The sequence below is a fragment of the Fringilla coelebs genome (assembly GCF_963513975.1).
Source record: "Fringilla coelebs genome assembly, chromosome: 6".
In the NCBI taxonomy this organism is placed as follows: Eukaryota; Metazoa; Chordata; class Aves; order Passeriformes; family Fringillidae; genus Fringilla; species Fringilla coelebs.
The window spans coordinates 26054724-26076766 of NC_140034.1; the positions used below are offsets into that span (position 1 = coordinate 26054724).

The 22043-nt window shown below is 35.6% G+C and overlaps 1 protein-coding gene across 6 annotated transcripts in view; it reads right to left on the minus strand.

Moving 5' to 3' along the window:
• Positions 1-22043, minus strand: part of NPAS3 (neuronal PAS domain protein 3) — a gene marked incomplete at both ends in the record, with an annotated part of 583871 nt that overhangs the window by 163165 nt on the left and 398663 nt on the right. For all 6 annotated transcript variants that reach the window (XM_084207725.1, XM_084207726.1, XM_084207724.1 and 3 more), the window contains one exon: positions 12834-12923. In XM_084207725.1, coding sequence (XP_084063851.1) covers positions 12834-12923 — 90 coding nt within the window. The remainder of the gene's footprint in view (positions 1-12833; positions 12924-22043) is intronic.

Below are 22043 nucleotides of genomic sequence, written 5' to 3' on the forward strand. Positions count from 1 at the left end.
CGATGCAGCATTTGTAAAAGGGCAACAACTTTTATGGCTGAATTTTGAAAGGTGAAAATATTCATCCCTTGTAAACTTCCCTTCCATTGTGAAATGAGATTCTCATAGTCACCAATCTCATTAAAAGTTAAAACTGTGTCTGCTTAGCATTAGCAAGGAATAAAAGGGTAAGAAATGAGGTGTCTATGAGAACTATAGCTATTGACATCATTGACCTATAAATACGTCCTCTTCAAGCTGATATACAGCAATTCATTATCCTTGTTTTGATATAATTGCTATTACTGAAAGCCCATTGCTTTCAAGTGTTAATACAATTGCAGTTCATTTTTCAGATAATCTGCCAAAAAGAAAAAAACTAATTTCTAAATATTTGATCATAAAAGTTGTCCTCAGCTTTTACAGATAATTTAGTCAAATAATATCAGATAATCTTAGAGCAGATTTAACAGGAAATTGCTAGGGACTCCATCTAAGCAGCATCCATTTGCACTTATATAAATGTACTGAATGTGTAGGAAGACTTTGACAGCTTGCCATATGTGATTTCATTCTGTAGCCTACCTACTTTACCATCAAAAGTTATATCCTTTGAAGCATTGCCAGAATTACTTTAGCCCAGTAGATATGCTAGATGTGCCCTTTAAAAGCCGTATCATTTCCTTTCTACTCTGACTAGTTCAATGTAGCATCTGCTCAACTAAATTCCTTTGAAGGTTAAAACCAAAAAAACCCCTGTACTACAGCTCACTAAGATGTCCAGTGTAAATGAAGACTGTGGATGCAAGAGAATAAATGTGACTTAAATGAGACTATAAAAGACAATCAGAAAATTATCAGCTATCATAGGCATATTATAATTATACATGCACAGAATAAATATTTGCATTTCAGGATATGCAAGCGTTTTATTTAAAATAAAAATAAACTCTGCATTTTTTTACTCCAAATCCATTATGTTGATTGTTTATATGCAAATTCTGATATTGCTGTGACATGGATGTTAATGCCATAATAGAGAATATCACACATCAACAACTTGATTCAAAATAGCAAATATAGGTATGAATGCATAATCTCCTTTAAAATCTTTGGGTTTTACAGTTATTTTAAAATACATGACATTATTTTCACAGCATCTTCCCAGCTGTTCTAGACGACAATGAAGGGATAGGCCATATAATCTAGTATCACAATGAAGCCGTGACATTTTAGAAATATTTACAGTTTACCTTCTTTAATTTCTATAAATGCTATTTAAAATTGAAGACTGGTGTTTTTACTAAAGAAGTGAATGAATTCCAGAATTACATGATTTTCTTGGCTGCTAAATTGAAAACATTCCAAAACATATTAAAATGGTAGTGTCCTTTTGTAGTGCCTTTGTCCTGTAAAAACCCTGCAATGTCAATTTTAATTAACGAGCTGTAAAAGTTACATTTATATATATGGGGTTTTCTTTTTCCAGTTTTGCTTATTATTGTTATTACTTCACAAGAATTTGCACCCTCATTAGGGAGGTTGCAGACTTCGCTAATCTGCAGGGATTTATCCCAAAAGCTCACGAGAACGCAGACTGGACTGTGTCAGATCTAGTCACATCACTGTCCAAAATAGGTACAGCACTAATGTGTTGAATAGCTCCTAACCACTTAGAATGGAAATAACATAATTTGTTTTGAAAATGTCTATTTTAGTTGCTGTCCATCAAACACATAAGATCTTTCTTCACAGTCACAAATGTACATAAACCTAGAGGAGTGTAGTGATATCAAAAAAGAAGAGGAGAATAGAACAAGTATTAAGGAACCTACTTGTATTTAGCCAAAGAAAACATCTAGAATAAGTTCAATTTGAAGTGTACAGAATTCTTGCTGTAGACACATTTTAACCAAAAACCAGGAAATAGAAATGCTTATATTTGTGATGAGCGTAAAAGAGAATCCCATCTCTAGAAACTGGAATTTGCTTACATTCATTTCAGTGACTGAATTATTTTCTATTAACAATTCTTCCCCTGAACTGCTTTCTGTTGGGAAGGCATTGCACACTTAAGCAACACTACATCCAAACTTGATCTGGGAGCTAACAAGGAAGACAGACTGAATCAGAAGAAAGAAGATAGGAAAGAGATGATAAAAATATCACAATGTTCACCCCTCCCAAACACGCAACTAATAAAATATATATCTTTTCCACTACATTTTCTAGCCAACTCCTCTGATATTGAAGATTGTTATGTCTTTGGAATGCATCTTTCTCAGTGGTTAGACTTTAGCTCATCTGTACACAAGGTTGCAATAAATAGAGTATATACCAATTACAATCAATGCAGGAATCCTCTAAAATGCCTTAAAATAATGTTGATTTGAGTTAACTCAATCTGAATATATAAAATTGGAGACGGGACAAAGAAACTGAGCTATCATATGACCAAAATATTTTAAAACTTGAAAGCAATGTGTAACCAATAAGAAACAAAAAAGAGAAATCACTGTCACTCTTATTCAAAGTACTAGTTTCTTATAGGGACAGAGGGATTGCTCATTAAGTTACAGAATATGTCTTCATTCTAAATGTAAAATAAAAAACATATTTGCAGTATAAAGTGAGAACCATTCAAAAATCTGTGAAATCTCTTCACTGACTTACAGGCTGTGGATCAGACTCATGTCATGTCAGAAGAAACAAACATAGAAGGAAAAGCTACTGCTTCTCCAACTGGATTAATGAATTTTAGAAAAGGAAGCATGTCTTCCGACAAACTTTAAGTCTTGACTCATACATGCAGCTTTAATACATAGAAGAGATACAATTACAATTTTAATAATATCTTTGTTATGCATATGTTATGGAAGTTCAATAAAAATACATGGATAGCTCCATTGTTATTCAAGGAATCTCAGGAATGCATGCAGCTTTGTATTTACCACTTCTGCATGAATAAGTGCTGTCCCAAATGAGACATCTTTCTGAAACGCAGTATGAAAAGGTAGAGAGTGTGCCTGACTGTAATGGCTACATCCTAATACAGCAGTACTCAGACTAGAAAATACTTGTCACCCAAAAGACCCAAAGACAGGATCTCAAACATAAAATAATTAATATAGGTAATAATTCTGTCATACATTTTATTAGTATAAGACCAGATTTATTAACACAAAGGCTTTAAAAGTTATCTGGAATACAGTAGGAGCAGAATACACCATATTAGTTTATAGATCCATGTGATAGAGAAGTAAGGCAGTATTTCCCCTTTATCTTTTACTGTCGCCAAACTTTATAATATTATTGCCAATCAAGTGGTTTGATTGTAGTTTCAAAGCCTTTTCTCTAGAATCATGATATTCCCAAAAAGTCTCAGACATCTCCTACATATTAAAGTACATTTTTAGCATTCATGTGGTTAATGGAAAAAGAAGACTTGAAAATACAAAGTCACAAAGGGTGCAACCCCCCCTGAATGTTAATAAGCCCTTTAAAATATTATTTTCATATATCTTGAGTATGAACCAGACTCACTATTTGAGTTTATGCTGGGCTGTGAGTTCTGAATATCAAGGGTTATCAAAATTTCACGTGGTTCCTGAGGAAGAAGCAGCATGTCTCCTCACCAGTCTGTTGCTGAGTAGAGGCAGTGTGCTCTGTTTCTTCTCTGTCTTCCCTTTCCTGTCTGCTCACACTAGAGAGGCATTTCTTTTGTCTGTCCCCTTATACTGATCTGATTTCCCATCCCTCCAATTTATGCCGGTGCTTCCTGTCTCTAAAGGAAAGATGATTCTGCTCCAAGACATGTCTCCTCATTGCTGAAGAGATTTTCTTTCTCGCTTTTTTGCCCTAAATTTCTAACTCTGGGCAAAGGAAGTTTACCACTTCTCTCTGTTGCCACATCTGAGCTCCTGTCTGGGAAAAATGGATCTTCTACTACTTCATCAGGTGGTCAGTAGAAGTAGCCCTCTGCTGCATGGCTGGTTTTGGCTATGCTGGTGCTGCTAGAGCAGGCTGTGTGATGAGGTGGGTCCTGATGTCAGATTTTGATGGCCTAGCTTGCAAAACGGCTTTAAACTGGTTCTTCTGTGGGTTCATCTGCAGAGGAAGCTTCCGTGGGAGTGCCATGAGAACGATAAATAAACATCATCCAAGTGGAGCTGAGTTACTCAGGGTGAATGTGGACAGCTTTGAAGGTATGAGCAAACAGCAGAGAGAACTTTCAATGTGAATGTTGTTACGGAACTCAGCTGAGCAAGTAAGATAAAGTACCGGTTCACAGTAAGCCTGACAAGTTTTCTGCTGCTCTTTTTCCCTGTCTCCTAAATGCAGAAAGCAACATGGGAGCTTTCCCTTTCACACTGTAACTTAACCAGGAAGCTGCTGTCAGCTACTGTGCACAGGCAGAGGATGTCTTGGATGGCATCCTTAAATGCCAGAAGATAAAACAGGGAAACATGGGGTTAAAATGCTAAAGCAGCAAAGGTCTGTTTAAACGCTGAAGATGAGCAGGGAGTGGCAAAAGAATATAAATTAGTACTGGAAGAGTAATACATGGACATGATTGTCTTGAATTTCCATTACAAACCTTGGGGATTAAGCACCATTAGCCTCTGACTTGGGAGGTTCTCTTGAATAGATCCCATTTGCAGTGAAGACACTCTTCACAGAATTTGGAATGCTCCTGCTCTCTTACCAATCCTCTCTTCTCGGAGTAGTATTAATCTGGTAACTCTGACTGAACACAGAGCAAGTAAAGTCCTGACCAAGGCCGTAATAATGCATGATGGCAAAATCAGAATAAGATGTATTTCCTGTCCTTTTTCTGAGCTGCTTCCTGATCTTGTGCTTTCATATGCACAAGTCCCTTAGTTGGACTGGTAGAACTCTCAGTGAGGATTTGCAGCTGAAGATATCACTGAACTGAACTGAGTTTAAAACAGTTTTTGATATTTTAGTTTTGCAGCATTATTTTTTAGCTCAGAACCATTCAGTGATTATGTTTTTAATACACATGGGCACTGTTTTATTCCTTTCATAACCTTAAACCAACCCTTGAGTATTTGCGGATTGACCCACCCTTCTCAAGTGCTTGGAAGTTCTGTCAAGTGAACCTCTACTGCTTCTCTGCTACAAATCTTGAATAGTTTCATACAATGGAAAATATTTGAGTCATGACTTTCACTTTCCCTGACTCAAATATGGATGTAAAAGAAAATCAAAGTTTATAATCAGTACGTTTTATAAGCAATGAAAGACAAAATTTCTTACTATCAATCAAAATCTATTAATTAAAGTTTTTTTTAGAAGTGAAATTTTCATCACTCATGAGAAGAATGACTGTTTGAACTTACTCTTAAAAGGTAGAGCATTTACTTTTCTTTGAGGTTTTTTTCTCCTCATCTCTAATGTGCCCAAAAAGCATGGAAAATAATTTTAGGGAAAATTTGTATGTTTCTCACCAGTACCTGTTTTTTTTTCCCTCCCAATTATTCCACAGCTGTTTGTTTTACAGAATATTCTCCAACTTCCACATGAATATGTTATAATGCAATGCAAAGAAGATACCAAAAGTACTCTGTAGCTAATTTGGATAATATGAATATTAATTCAGGAAAACTTTTAATTTGCTTTAATAGGAAAGAGAAACAAAAAATACCTAAACTATCTTACCCCTTTTCCCCAGATATATTTAATAAAATAATCTGAAACCATTGCATCCATCCGGAAGCAAATGGTGTGATTGCTAATGTTTTCAGTCCTGTTCAGTACTGGAAAGAGTTAAGAATTGCAATGAAAATACCTTATCAAATGCCTTTTTTTTTTCTTTAACAGCAAATGGTAGAAATTATTAAGTGACATAAAAAGTCTTCAGCCTTTAAGTGTTAAACCAATGAGACTATATTTTATTGCATGGAGAATCTGTGATTCATTTTAACCAGTGAATCCCTTCTGCATAAAGGCTTTCAATGTTTCAGCCTCAATGGCTGGTAAAATATGTTCAAAAGAATAAATAAGGGAAACATGATTCTCATGTAAAATGACATTCTGGATTCCTTTAGTTAACTCAACAGACAGCTATATTCAGTGGAGCCTATAAGACAATTCTGTTGGCAGTATTTAAAAACACCGTACAAGAAGAAGCAAAACAATGTGATCAGTAACAATAAGTTAATTTCAATTAAAAAAAAATCATTAAAGCATCACTATGTATTGCATTTGGACTCACTACAAAGTGACAGTCAGCGGATTATTCCACAGATTTCTAATGCTGAAAATTCTGATGGCATTTACTAGCATAACCTTTCAACTCTGAGCACATCAATAGAGGCAGACAGTGGTTTGAAATATGATTCCTTGCAGATAGCATATCCTCATTCATCTGGCTGTGGTGCTCTGTGCTCCATTGCACAAACAGCGGCTCACCCACTTCTGAGAGGACACTAATAAAAAAGGCATCAATTTTCAGCTCTAGTACTACTGTGATCTCTTTATATGTTCGACATCCAACATTAAATTAAAATGCTGTTATAAATCCTACTTTCTGAATCTGGAATGAGTGTTGGGTTTTTGTCGCATGAGACTGCAGCAAATCTTGTCAAAAGCAGGGAAGCACGTCTTGTTCACTCAGAATTAATGTTGTGGATGAAAGAAGGAGGTAAAAGAGGTTGAATACAGTGAACTGAGGGTGTCAAAGGCAGTGGGTAAAGCAGCTTTGGGGTACCAAACAGAGCATAACATTTGCGGCTTTCAACAGATTCCTAGTTAGTAATTATAATTAACACTTACTAACTGCACATGAAGAATAGTTTGTTCATTATACAAAGCACTTTAAAAAATCCTGCACATTTTAAAATGCCATTATTAATCACAGTTTGGGCAATATATTTCTCTGTGCAAGACAAAACCTGTTTTTCAATAACCAGATAAAATAGGCTAAGTATTTTGGACCTCTTCATGACCACACAGTGAAGGTTGTTACAGAGTGTCTATGCAAAATTATGCATATTGATGTTGATGTTCAGGACTTCTGTCAGGTTGTCATTTGCACTTGAGTTGTCTTAAAAGCTCTTGGGTTGGGATAGGGATTAAAAAAAAAAAAAACCAACCAAAAAAACAACATAGAGTAAAAATGACTAAGTACTGATATTAAATACTCTGAGGATGGCAAAAATAAAGCCGTGAACAGTGAGTGTGATAAAGAAAGCAGGTGGGATATTTCTGCTATGTAGAAGAGTGCCATATATTTTGGAGTCTTTCAGCTATATCTGATAACCTCTAATGGCAGGTATCCTTCCTCCTTTAAGAGCCAAGCTAAGCTGCACTGGGCAAGCAATAATGTCCTCAGCAAAGATACTGTGTCTATAGATATTTTCCCTTGTTCAGTTCATTCATAATTATGAAGAAAAGAAACAAGCTTGCCTTTTTGGGGGTGGGGGAGTGCCTTCAAGAGTGGTTCAATATCTGGATCGAACAGAGGAACTTTTTCCCCCTAAGGATCCTGCCTGAAGAAACCTTGACATGCACAAAGTCAGAACCTAGACAAAGTTGCCCTGGTGAGAACGATAAGGTCACCCGTGGGATTGCTGAGATTATCTCTGTCAAGCACTTGGACAGCATGCAGTCAAATGATGCATCATGCAGTCATTTTCGGGGGGGAAAAATCAATTTCTTCAGCAGGTCGCTATTTGCTTTTCAAAGTGCCCTTGTAGGCCTTCACCACCAAGCATTTATCAATTTAAATGTTGTAAATTGATAATGTGCCACTGTGCCTTGTACTGTTTCTGAATTATTTTGATACTTATATTTTCTTACTGCTCTCAAAATCCTCAGAGCTGCTGTATTTCAATAGAACTCCTCCCTTGTTCACTTCTTTTAGCATAAAATACGACAGTAAATTAATATCCTTACATTGAATGTTAAGGGAAAAAAATTTAAAGCCCCAAATGATCAGCACAGAATTTTCCAGGTTTTTATTTACTCTTTTTAAAGGGGAAAAACTGTTAAAAAATTATCAGTGCTAGTGGACCAATTTACTGTATGAGCACAAACAATCATGTTACGTAGAAGTATTTAAATTCAGAACACTAAAACAATGACAACGTCACAAGAAAAAGGGTAAGTTCACAATTGGTTATTGTCTAGTTTTGCTGTTTTGCTTAAAAGAATTTCCAGTTCTGGATTTTTTATTTTTTGCATAATTATTATTATTATTATTAGTGGTAGTAGTTTATTTTGTAAATGGTATAGAAGAAAAATAAGATAGAATTTACAGAATCAGCGCAAGTGTCAAGATTGCTTTATATTATTTTTAAGCAAACAGAGCACAAAAGCAATCCTTTAACCATCTACTAACCTCAACTTGATTTGCATTGAAAAACAGGTAGAGCATAGTAGTTGAGGTTTGTGCTTCGTAAAAGCAAAAGAAATACATGGCAGTTGCAAAGCATTCTTAACCTCCAGTGATTTATTGGCCCTCAGCCAAGTTATCAGGGGAATCTAATTCTTCTTTATTATTCAAATAAACCACATTTGGCACCATGGTTCCTTTTCAGAATAGCTTCACAAATAGAATGAGCACTGTCATTTATTTGACCTTGTACTTGTGCGCTGTAGCTATAATTTTATTTGCCATTTCATAGAACAAATGCACAGAAAGCCAAAATAAGGAAATATATTATGCTACTGGTAACAGAGTACACACGTAATATACCTGTTGGTTTTGCCTGCTTTATTTTCAAATAGATAAATTCTCAAAATTTTATTCTTGTTTTCTTCCTTTTTCATCTCTATTATCTATCTCTTATTATGCTAGCAGCTGCACTGTTCATTTTTAGTGAGCTCTCTTTTCAACAGGCCAATCTGCTCTGTGTCCTGGGCAAGCAGGAGCAAAGGTAGGAAATATTTTACTTTAAGATGTGGACCTCACAGGCAGGAAACAATGCATACTATTCTTGCTGAGTACAACTATTATAAGAGGTGATTAAGAACTTGTTTCCTGAAAGCAAAAGCATCCTAGCCAGATTAGCAGCTCATAATATTTTCTATTGAACCTGAAACATCATATGTCAGGCAATTTTATACTTTCTGTATAACGCATTTTTATTCTATCTGTTTCTGGATAGATTTTTCTCCCTTTTTGTTACTGTTTATGTTTCAGCATATGTTGGTCCAGGTCTCAAACATAGACATTTTCAAGAGAATTGAAATCTGTTAGGAAAGCACTCACACTGACTTCTAAGTGCTGGAAGGAACAATTTGAATGCCTCTTCAGTGGTTAGCCATTTTCTTTAGAAATCTCATCCCATTTCTAAAAGGAAATCAGGCACTTAGGGTTTCAAAGATGGAGGTTACCCTGATATCAAAACCAACCTACTGACTTGGAAAATGTATGGGACTTGGTACATATGAGGAACAAACATTTTTACATCACTACAGAGATCCAGAGTAAAAAGATGTTTGTGTTGGCTACACCACCACAGATGATGTTGATCAACCCAGAGCAGAAATCCTGGCCATACTGCATGTTTCTAGATATTTCTGGGTCTTTCAACAAACACTACAGTTCCTGAAAGAACTGAAAAGTATGCTCAACTATATCAGCTTGCCTCAAGTATAACTGAGCTATGACAATTAACACAGACTAAAGCCAATATGCATAGACCCTTTAACTGGGAGATTGTTGGTCCACTTCTCTTGCTTTGGCACTTTACCTTCTCTCACTCATTATTTTCAGCTAACTCTCTTTTCCTAAACTTTGAAATGTATCTCTGCTCTCTGAAACTGATCTGATTGTAATTCCATGGTGTGGTCTGAAATACACATCTTCCAAACTAGCTTAAAATTCTTGGTTAGCATTAGCGGGAAGATAAATTATACAGAAAAAATATTCAAAATATATATGTCGATGGGTGTCCACATATAAGTTATATTCACTGTAATGTCAAAAGGGCATTGATTGCAATTTTTGTTTACTGTTCAAATATACTGTTACTTTTGCCAGGGGTAACTTTATTGTTATATTTTTCAGGCTACCTTCCAAGATACTGGTTTATCAGATTTGTTTACTATTAGTCCTGCAGCTATCTTAGAACATTGGCATCCATTTGTTTTGCACCACTGGCTCTAAATGTTCAGGAAAGAGTAAAATTGACTACCATACCAACTGTTGTCACCTGCTGAGATTCAATACAAGAACTATTTTCCTTTATCTAGGAGTCACAAAATTTTGCTTTGCAAATACAAAATATATTTTACATGCTAGTTAAAAAATGAAAACTAAAAAAAATCCCAAAAAACAAAACAACACCAAACAAGGATGAAGTCTTGGAGAAATAATTTGACTAGAAAGTAAGACTCCAAAGGCAGCACTTGATGAAGTTATTTCAAATAATAATGTAAATTATAATGCCTTTAAGTGCAACACTGCCTGGAGGTTCTATATAAATATAAAGTTTTGGAGTATCAGCATAGGGTATATCAGTGTTTACTTGCAGTGCAAGAAATACAAAACCACATGTATCACATAGGACCAACCCAGAAATTCAGAATTCACGAGAATTTTAATTTTGCTGTGGTGAAAACTGTTGAATTTCCATGTATATTTGAGAAATGATTCTAGGGATAGACTTGCTAATATTTTTAGCAACTAATAAGCTTTGACTAGTGATTTAGTAGGAAGTAGCTACAGCACTCCTTTTAAAATTATTAAGAGACTAGCAATATAATGCTGTACCAAGAGAACAATATATCATAAATATATAAATACTGTAGGTCTTAGAAATATCAAATGTCTTCATAAAGACATAAAAAAGTGAAGAAAAGCAAAAAACTCAGATATTTTAGTAAATCTCAGTTGGTTTAATTTATTATGCTATAAAAAACCACAGTCCTGGTTCTGATTTTTGATAGTTTTTCCATCAGTACTTTCAGTGGTGTACACAAGGAAATATTTGCCCTGATATTTCCAATACTCTAATATGCAAAGAAAATTGCTTCATTTATCTGAACCCTTTCTTGAAATGTATATGGACAAGATGGAGTGTAAAGTCTTAACAACATGATGTGAGTTCAGAGCAAGGAGCGATTTATCAACTCTATAGTTTGAAAGACAGTGGCAGAAAATGCTTTTAACAAGAGACTAACATAGGGTTAAAGCCAAATTTTTCTTGAACAGATGATATTTCAGATGGCCACACTATTCCAGATGCATCAATTTCCTTGAAAATCCAATCCATATATGTGCATATGCTGTGCTGGCAGGAGGACTGACTGAAATGGCCAAAACCCAAGAGCTAATATTCTTTTGGCCAGAATAATGCAATTATTATTTTCCTAGCTATCAGTCTAAGCATACAGAGCCATCTGTTATGCAAAGCAAACATACACATCTCAATTACAGAAAATGCAGTTGCCTTGACAGAATTTGGATTACACCACTAACCAGGGCTGTAAAATTTGTTTTAAGCTAGTGTATAATGGATGCCTTTCAGGAGTTTCCTAATTAGCATTTACCTGCTTAAACTAATTATCCATCCTTCTTCTTTACTGGCTTATTAGACTTTGTTGGATACTATGCATAAACCAGATTAATATGAACATAAGACAATAATAAACATTAAAGTTCCAATTCTTTACTGTATTAGCAACATGGTGGTGCACCAATTTCAAAATGTGAGATTCTTGATACTAACTCCCAAACAGATTAAGTCAGGGATTAAAGTCTATTACAAAACGAGGGACTTTAATGAGAGACAAGAATACTGATATGAGCTAGAAACAGCTCTTGTTTCCATTTCTGTCATTGGGTTTGCCAAAGCCAGCACAAAATAACAATTACTGAACTTATTACAGCCAATTGCTTGTGTGTTCTTTGAGGACTTACTGAGCCCCTATTCATATTCTCACCTGATAATATTTAAAATTCGGTTTTTTTGTCAACAAATATTAATATTTCCCATTTAATTGTTGGTGGGGTACAGCAAAACTGACAGTAAGCAAATAGTTGCTTCTTCATAGCTGTGTGGGTCCCAATTTAAAGTAGCTGAAATAAGTATTATTTCAGTTTTTCTTTTCCTCCTCAGGTGGTGACTGCAGTAGAAGTAGATGGTCCCTCTCTGAAAATCATCATGCAAAATATTCTGCTTCATTTCTAAGTGAAAGCAGAAAGAAGCTATCCTGCCCAAACATTTCTGAATGCTGCAGGATTAGGAATAAGCATTAACAACTAACTTTTGCCCCACTTCTGCCCTGCCTTTTAATCTTTGGAAAACAGTTGTCAGCAATTAAGTGAAAAAAATAAAACCTCAAACCAAACCCCCCCCAAATTACTATCTTTTACAAATTCATCTTTTCATATTAGTGAGCATTGGTGAAAGCATCAAAATGTGTCCTTGTTGGAACCCTCCCTGCAAGACATTTTAATGGCCTCTTTCAGCATTTCTTGACTCCAAATGACTCCCTGTCATCGTGTCAGCTCCCTGGATAATGCAGGGTACTCCATAAACATCCAGTAATAGGACACAAGGGAAGTACTATTAGAGTGTCCCTTTCCTATCAGGTATAGAGGTTTAAAGTTCAAAACAACTGAGAAAAGAAACTTGATTTGTTCTCAATAAATTAATAATGATCCTTTGTGGGAAAAAGTTTTCTTACACATCTCAACATTCAGTACTAGAGGCACATTTTTCAGTTGTATCTCAGGATGAACAGGATGCAACTTTAAACAGCTAATTCAATAATCCATGGAAAACACAGAAACCAAATTATTATTTCCTTAACAATAATAATAAACAGAAGAATGCATCAGACACAGTTATGCTCTAGAATTGAAAGTGTGTACTTACTTGGGACAGGCCTAAATAGATGGAGACAGTTTCTGAAATGTACAAAAATTTTCCTTCTTGGTTTAGTGCAAATACAAATCCATCCAGGGACTACAGAATAAGAGGAAAAAAATAAGTGAATAGATTAATAAAAAATTCCAAACTATAAATAGAAATAGATTCAAACAAAGGCATCACACAATAAACTGAGGAAAATATTCTGACTTTTCTGAGAGTAGTTTTAATTTGAACCCTTAAGACAATTCCTTTGTATTCTGTCTACATATTAATAAACATCATATGAGTATTTTACTAAGTCCAAGTTGATGAATATATTACGAAGTTATTTTACTGCCATGCTTATATCTGCCATATACTGTATAAAATGTATATAATTTGCTTGATAGAAGAAATATAAAAAAATAAAATGTTTTTTTTTATGCAGAAAAAATAAGCAAAACAAATAACCTTCCAATTGAGCAGTGTATATAAAAAATATCACCCCCCATTGCTTAGAATCAAAGCAGAGAATTTCCATTTCCAAAAATTCAAAAGGAGAAAATAAAATCCTGCCATCACTCAAATCGCTGTGGACCTCAATAATTTGTAAATTAATTGAGGATTACACACACACGCACGCACATGCACGCATGCACCCACACACCATTTTCCTTTTGTGAGACAACAAAGCCAATCAGCAGATTACTGTCAAATATGTTTACAGCTTAGGTCTTTAGAAATTCTATGAATTTCATCCTTTTGGTGTAAAAGTCTAGATCAGATTTTTCTTTGACAGGTTCAAGTCTTTGGATGTGGTTTCCATTGCAACTGCAAAAACCAAAATACAATTACAGTGATTAATGCATACCTTTTGAAGCATGAGTGCAGTTAATAAAACAGAGGAGTATATTCTAAACAGAGTCAGGCACTGCATATCCAGAAGGAAGTATACCTCTCTGGAGTAAATCTTCACTAGGAAGAAACTACCTTCATACACCATCCATGACTTTACCTGTCTGCCTTTTATGAGGGTGATTTCTTGGCAAACAATGACAGACTATTGCAAAAGTAAAATCACAAAATTCCAGATATCAGAAATGCTAAAACAGCTCAGAAAGTATGAAACAGCTCAAATGTTGGGAGGAACAAGGAAAAATCCCAAAAATCCCATCCCAAATATTTCCTTGTGATAAAAGAATGTGTAAAGGAAATATTAACTGTAGCATTTGAGAGATTAGACTGGTTTTGGAAGGAAAAAATGCATAAATTTGATGGAGATACATGATGACAAAATCACATAATCACTCCTTTGCAAATGCACAACAGTGATTTCTGAGGGATTTTAATATTTTTATTCTTCTGCTTCTTGACTATTTTCTAACAGGCTGCTAGTCAAAAGCTGTCTTTGGCAAAAGTTCACCCCTCTCTGATGTAGTAGGTGGTGGAATTAGTGCAAAATCTGAGTTTTCTAAAAATAATAGTCCACATATTGGAAAACAAACCCTCGCTAAAGACACTGCATTAAAAAAGACTCTAATTTATATTTATGAATTAATAAAAATGTAAATCTGCATGGATCTCCTTCATGCAAAAACATTTATATTATGCAAGTAATTTATGGCCTCTTATAAATCATCATAATTTCTTTCTCAAATTATTAACATCACTTCCTTGAATTTTTAGCATCAATAACAGGTGGAAAATTTGGAACAGCGAAGTTCCAACTCAGATCAATACCAGGACAATCAAAACCTTTGCACATCTGATCTCTCTCACTATGTACAATCTCCTACTCAGAAAAGTAAATCTTTAGAGGTCTTAGTTAAAGTATTCCTGATTCTCTGTCCTGTGTTCCTTTGAGGAAACTGGTTTAACCCTGTGTTGAGCTCAGAACCATGACACTGTTCCCTGGCCACCTATACAGAACTCCATTCTCCACTAACAACAAGAAATTGTCCCACTGACTCAGACTAAAGGCCTATGTGCAGCAGTCAGCTTCCCTGGGTCTGACAGTATGCACAGAGATGCTTCAGAACGGTGGAATATTCATACTGGCAATGACAAGCCTACCAGAGGTTTCTCAGAAACCTGTTCTTAGCAGCTGGCATGGCTGTGATATCTTCCTTTCTTGAGGAAAGATGTTTCATAGGTTATTTGTGTATCATATTAAAACAGCATTCCTCTTCTCAGTTTTTAATATAGCTTTTTGTGTGGCCCCTTTGCTCTGTTACTTGAGAGAATGACACACGGCTAAAGCACATTTATGATCTGGTCTGCTCAGCACACTGCATTAGTGTGTAATTATCAAGCATATCTGGGCAAAGTTTTCTAAGAACCAGAAAAAATAATTCTCTGAGTCACTGATGTCTTTTCTGCTTCTTTTATGCACATCATCTTACTGAGGAATTCAGGCTTAATGAAACACAAGTTTGAAGAAAGCTTAGAGTATTGATTAGGCAGAAATGTTTCACTCATTCCAGTTTTGAAATTGTCTGACTCTAATTTTGCTGGAAAAAATATAAACAAACAAGCAAACTCTAGCCGACATAGCTGTGCAAAGAAATTTCAGCCTCCATGGCTGAAGTTTGCAAGTCATCAGCAACTGGAAGGGAGTTGAAGTGAGAAGTGTTAGTCATCTTAAGCACTTGCTACTTTTCCTTGCCATTAACTCTGTTTCCTTTCCTTTAAATAGTTTTACTTTATTAGCTTTACTTGTTTAGTCTTTTTGTCTCTTTCTTTCTGGAAGAATATTCCTGACTTTTGCCCCCAAGTTTTACAAGGGAGGTAACTGAGGAGGCACCACTGAAGGACTGGCAGGGCCAATGCAGCACACCACCTTTGGATGTGATTAGTCACTTCCTATGACATAAAATTTGTTCATTGAGCCAGCTGACACTAATGAGTCATGGTCATTCTTTCTCAATTTCTTTTTCCACCTCTCTGAAGCTATGTTTATGTGCAACCACTGACCAAATTCAGCATTTTGTTCAATAGAACGAAATGAGTAAGTTTATTTAATTGTATTTTGAAAGAGCCGCTGATTAACAGCTAAAGGACACCTAACTCCTTTCATGCCCAAAATACAAAGACCTTAAAACAAAAGCTCCAAGTACTAAGCTCAAGTTCCAATACCTAAGAAAAATGACAATAAAAATAGGAGGAGAAATAGCCATCTTCCAATGCAAGGCAGTTCCTCCCACCAGTATGAAAGGGCTGAGACGGACCACGTTTGTGACAATGTTGTTGTTCCTTTTACAGGTCAAACAGTAGTTCTGAAGGACTGCCTCATTCGTTATTCATAGGTATTATTTATGAATATTTATTATTTAAGTAATGCGTGTTGAAATTTTTCAATTTTTCATAAAGCGTATGTCCTTTGTGCATGCCAAGAGAGCAGCAGACTTCAGAGAAGGTGCAAGGCAACATAACACAGGTCATGTTATTTACTGGAGAAGAGTATGTGATACCACTGGATACTACATATTCACAAACAATTCTGTTTTAATGAGAAATATCTGGAAGTATTATTCATATTGCTTATGTATAACTAAGGACAAAATAAATGAGAGTAGGGTAGTGGATTGAGTCAGCTTTCAAATGTATCTTTTGAAAGGAGGACCACAGTGCTTTCCAGACAGAATTTCTGAACAGTTTCAATGTGGTTCACAGGCAGAAGATTTTCTGTTCAGGACACTCCAGAGTTAACTATAATGTACAAATAGGGTCTGAAAAGGTAACTGGGTTTTTGTAATGTCCTACTTTCATTGAAGGAGAGACCATGAATACAAGGGAAATTTTCTTGACTTAATTTCTGTCTTTTATTTTTTAAAGTGAATGAAGTTGACTGTCATAAACCTACTCCTATCTCATCTAGTGTGGTAGCTGAGAAAGGGTCAGGGTGACCCCAAATGCCAATTTTGAGCACAATCCAATTTAAGGTAGACTGGCAACTTCTTGTTTAAAACTACACTTACTGGCTTTATGCAAAATGTGATTAAAGCTGAAGCTCTCTATTACTTTTGATTTCAGAAAACCATTATGTATTATGCTGTTTCAATCACCACAGGCTACTTTTTAATTTATTTTTTTTTTAACTGCCCCACTGTTTTCAACAGGCGCCAATTAAGATTCTGGGGTCAAAGGGTTAATTACATCTTCTTACCCACTATGTAGAATTTTCTGATTATTAACCAAGGTTGGATTAAGATGAAAAAGAACCGACACAAATGTTAATGCTTGCCCCTCCTCAAGAAGATTTATCATAATACCATGCTGAAATCTATATGCTCTCTTCAAAGCTGTTAAAGAATGAAATCTTGAAGGGAACACTAAAATAAATGCTTTAAAGACATGCAAGTATCTGATTTATTGAACCAGTTTTCTTTTTCCTGAAAACTGTTCTAAATTAGCCAGGCAGGACTGATACAAGCTTTTCTTTGTCACATACGAGCAAGTCAATGTGGAAGTGAGACTCAGATTTAAAAGTCACTAGCTACAGCACCCCAGAACAATAATGCAAATTATTATAATTTATATCCTGTGACATCAGAATAATACAAAAATCTAAAGCACAGGTTTTTAACCCAAAACACTCACTGCCTTTTACAGTATTTGAAGCATAGTGAGGTTATTTCCTTTCAGGATATGAAACCTAGTGTACCACTTTGACCGAATATGCACTTATGTATAATGCATCATAGTAAATGGATTTATATTTGTCAGAGGAATTTTGTCCCAGCCATTTTTGCATATTCCCACTACAGGCAAATTTAATTCACTGGAGTCTTACTACGGTGTCCTTCTGGAGAATATCCTCATATTTCACACTATCTATGAAGTCCCTAATTCTTTCTAGTGTATTCCAATGCTTCAAAAAACCCTGTTACCCTGACCTAAACTCCAGTTAGAGTGAAGAATTACCAGTAGGCTAGGTTATTTTAATGACAGATTATTTTAAACTAAGCCTTCACCATCTGTTCCACCCCCTAATTATGAATGCAAAAAGGACATATTTCACAATTACATCAGTAAAAAGTAAGATATACATGATTTAAATGCATGCATGTGTTCTTTGTCCAATGCAGCATGCATCTGTGATGCTTTCCTCATTCAGGCTCTGATCAGGAGTTAGGGGCTGGAGAAAGGAATGTTCCCCCTGATAAAACAGACTAATTGATATACTAAACTTTTTCCTGGAAAACAGATAATCTTAATTAGAATTTTTCACTCTTACACTGATATTATTACTGGAGCTGAGCATTTATTTAAGGACAAAGCCTGTCACCAATTGAACATAAAAAATTCAATAACAGCAAAAATATTTCACTCTTTTTTTAAAAGAGAGGAAGTATTGGATGCAACTGACATTTATGAAAGAGCATAAACCCTCTCTTATAATATACACACAGTTGCATTATTTATTTATTGATCGAGTCACAACACGGCTTAAAAATATGATTTACTAAAGAAAGAAGCAAAAAAGCAAGTTCCACTTCAACATGGCAACCATTTTTGGATGGAGGGTTAAAATGAAATAAAAGGCAAAAATTATGTTTAACAGAAATCTGGCCTCAGTATCCATCTTCTGTGCTCTCATTATTAAGATATCAGAGCAATATCCTCCAGCAACCTCAACAAACATGCAAAAGCATAACTACTTAGGTGGAAAATCTGACCTTGGGCTTTCACAATTAAGTACTATGAGACAATTGGAGTATTGTGCTGGGAAATAGGATTTTACATGGGATATATTTGATACACATGAATAAAAATGAGCAACTAAAGTTTGATCATCTAATGACTTACACAAATCTCTAAAAGCTTTATTTGTCCTTTTCCATCTTTTAAATCCCTTGCAAACAAACAAACCAACCAACCCCAAATAAACAAAGCAAAAAACCCACCTCCCAACAAAAGCCCAAATTAAAAAAAAAAAAAATAAAGGACATAGGAATTATTTCAGCCTTCCTTGGGCTACAAGCTTTTTGCTTCTGAGCAAAAATCCCAACATAAAACACATAGAAACCCCAGTTTTCAACTCATACTGCTGCCATTTTTTCAATCATAGTCCACCATAACAGTTATATGGCTACATGACCATAGACTCCTTGTGAATTAATGACACATACTTGGCACCAAGGCAGCATGCATTTGGCACCAAAACAACTACAGTAAAAGAGATGAGGTAAGGGGACAAACTCAAAGGATGTGGTTAGCACGGACTTTGATGCCAGCTTCCTAATTTGTCATTTTCGTGCTCTTTGCTCATGTGGTCAGGATGCAATTTATGACAACAAGGGAGTGCCAAAAAATAAATTTGTCAATAATAAGGAGGTCTGTTTTATAGCTCAAAGCCAAGAAATGAAGGAGGTGGAGTAAACTTTACTGATTCCCTTGATGCATCTTTCACAGACTTACAGAATAATTATGTTTATACATCCAAACCAGCAAAAACTTGCAGTGGCAGTTCTACTACTTGATTAGAAAAAAGCATATAGAACAGAATGATTGCAAAAGTAGAAAGTGTAGAAGAGAAAAGTTTAGAGGCAAGAAAAATATTTAAAGGTGGCAGTTGAACTCTTAAGATGTATTCCCTGGACTGTTCGCTGATAATATATTGACAAGTGTCAGAGGTAAGTTTGAGAATCACAGCAAGATTAAAAATTTCTAAGTAATGGATGTTCAAGAAAAAAAATCTGAGACTAAGAGTTTGACAATTTTTTGAGTACAAAAGCAATAAATGACTTTTAGGAATCTTTGCCCCATAGACAGAAATATAATTTTTTTTCTAGAAAGCCATTCTATATTGCTGCATAATCTCAAACCACCCTGTGAAGTAATGTATTAAAGCACTGAACTTTTATCTTTATGATTTCTGGAGAGTTCCTAACCTTTCATTATTTAGGATTCCTAGAGCTCCTGGTGCTGGTTCCAGACTCTTTGGCAGGAGATTGTGATGCCGGTTACTGCACGCCACGTAATGCAATCAGGTTTATTTAAGGCAAGACTTACCATACAGAGATTACATTATATATCCCTTCCCCTGAGAAAGTGATCACTTCGGGTCAGGACCACGTGTGCATCTGTGGACTGCCTTTGTTTTGAATACATAGTGTTTGAATGGAAGTGGTTCCTGCCCCTTGGGGGTACAAATATTGCAATCAGCTACATTTCTGCACTGAGAGGTGCTGCCCTGAGTAAAGGACTTGACAAAGTATGTACCTGCATAGCATTTACTAAATAAGTGCCAAAAGTGAGAGAGTAAGGTGAGGCAGCAGCAGGAGCTAAGACAGAGCTGGCAGAATGAGGGCTTGAGCCCCCAGACCTGCCCCTCAGAACACACAGCAAGAGATTGTGGAAACCTGAGCTGACTGAAACACTGAGCAAGTAGTAGTAAAACTGATTGGGGGAACAATAACAATTTTTGTGAATGTTATTGTTTCCCAAGCTGCAAATTTGAAGCCCTTTTATACTATGTATAAATATTTCAGTTTATGTAAACTCAATTCAAATTGATCTTATATTCGTTGTGTATTTGCGTGTTTGGTTAGCTTTTCTGTCAATCTACACAACTTGACACCATGTGAAAGCAAACAGATAAAGGTAGCTAAATATGAGTTGTCCAAAAACCCAGGTGAAAAAACTAAAAGGAAGAATTTTTCATAGAGAGTTAATTTCACTCCTAAAATATCATCTGTGCACTCAAGAGGTACTCAGATGCTGTGGTGATTGATCCTGACAATTGGCTTGCTAGAATTCGACCTCTACCTGAATATGTGTTCTCACTTGCCCCACACAATTTCATACATATGAAGCAGGGAGGCTGTGTTCAGGAAAGAACAGGATGAGGGGCTTGTGTTTAGCATATTTAATCTATTAGATGGCAATGCATACAACCAAAATAGATTTGAATGAGAAATTGAGTTGAGTTCTTTGACTAGCATATCGTTCTGATTTATACTCTTCTTGAAAGAACATCTTGAGAATACTTTCCAGACAATGGAATACAGATAAAATAAGAACACAGAACATTAAGAATAAATCCATAGTCTACCCAACACAGCGCTGTTTCTAACTGAAACTCTTTAAGTTACATGGAAAAAAGAATTAAAAACTCATGTTCTTATCTTCAGCCTCTTATTCCATGTTATAATGCAAAGAAGACAGAATCTGGTCCTAATGTGCTGAGTTCCTCCAGCTGTCATTAATCCTTGAACTAATGCAGGAGATCCTTTTGCTGTACCCATTCTTCCTCCACCTATGGGAATGTGGAGCAGTTCCACACACGTTCCCTCTGAAGTCTTCCAGGATCCATAGACAGCTGGTCTAAATTAAAGCAGCCATTCGCTTTTCTGCTAAAAACCAGTACATAGAAGCCTCCAGAATGGTTACTGACTTTTGAATCCCTAAGCTTGTGACTTGAATCCTTGAATCTGGACTGACACAAATCAGAACATGCTAGTTACTAGAAGCTGGGTTTATTGAGACATGGAAGAAAAGGGAGAGGAAAAAAACCCACAGAACTATAACCCCTTAAGGTGTTATTTTGAACTGGTTCTTGCAACTCTGAAGAGTGTTTTCTCTACTATTCATGTCTTTGTCTGTCTACCCCACTTACAGCATTCAAATCCATGGTTAATTTTTTTTCCAAATTTAACAGAGGTCTTAGAGAAATCCCTACAGGTTTAGAGAAAATTGATTTTAAATGGAGATGGGACCTTTGAGAGCATTTGCAGTAGTAAGGGCTGGACTATGAGTTTCTGTTAGACATCATGGAACAGAGATCTTTCAAATGTCCTAATCACTGAAAAATACTCACTGCCTTAAGGCACAAAAATCAGGAGAAAACAGGCTGCAAATCTACACAAAACCATGCTGTGCTATTCTGGCTCTCACAGAAGTAGAGATTTCCATTTACTCATCTGTGCAGGGAAGACAGGAATACTGCAACTACATGGAATAAACAAATTTCTGAAACAAATTGGATACTTCATTAATAATAAAAATATTTCAAAATCTTTCCCTGAAAAAATTATCCACAACATTTACATTCTTCACAGTAAAGTTGATTTCTTTATGCTGGGTTGCAATACTTTGTGCAAGGGTTTTGAGCTTACAGTGCTTTAGTCCAGAAGTACATTTCACACAAAAGTGGGAAATGCACATTTATGTGAAAATCAATTATCCTGAGGGAACTGGAGGTCTGGTCCTGAATGAATGTGAGGAAATCAA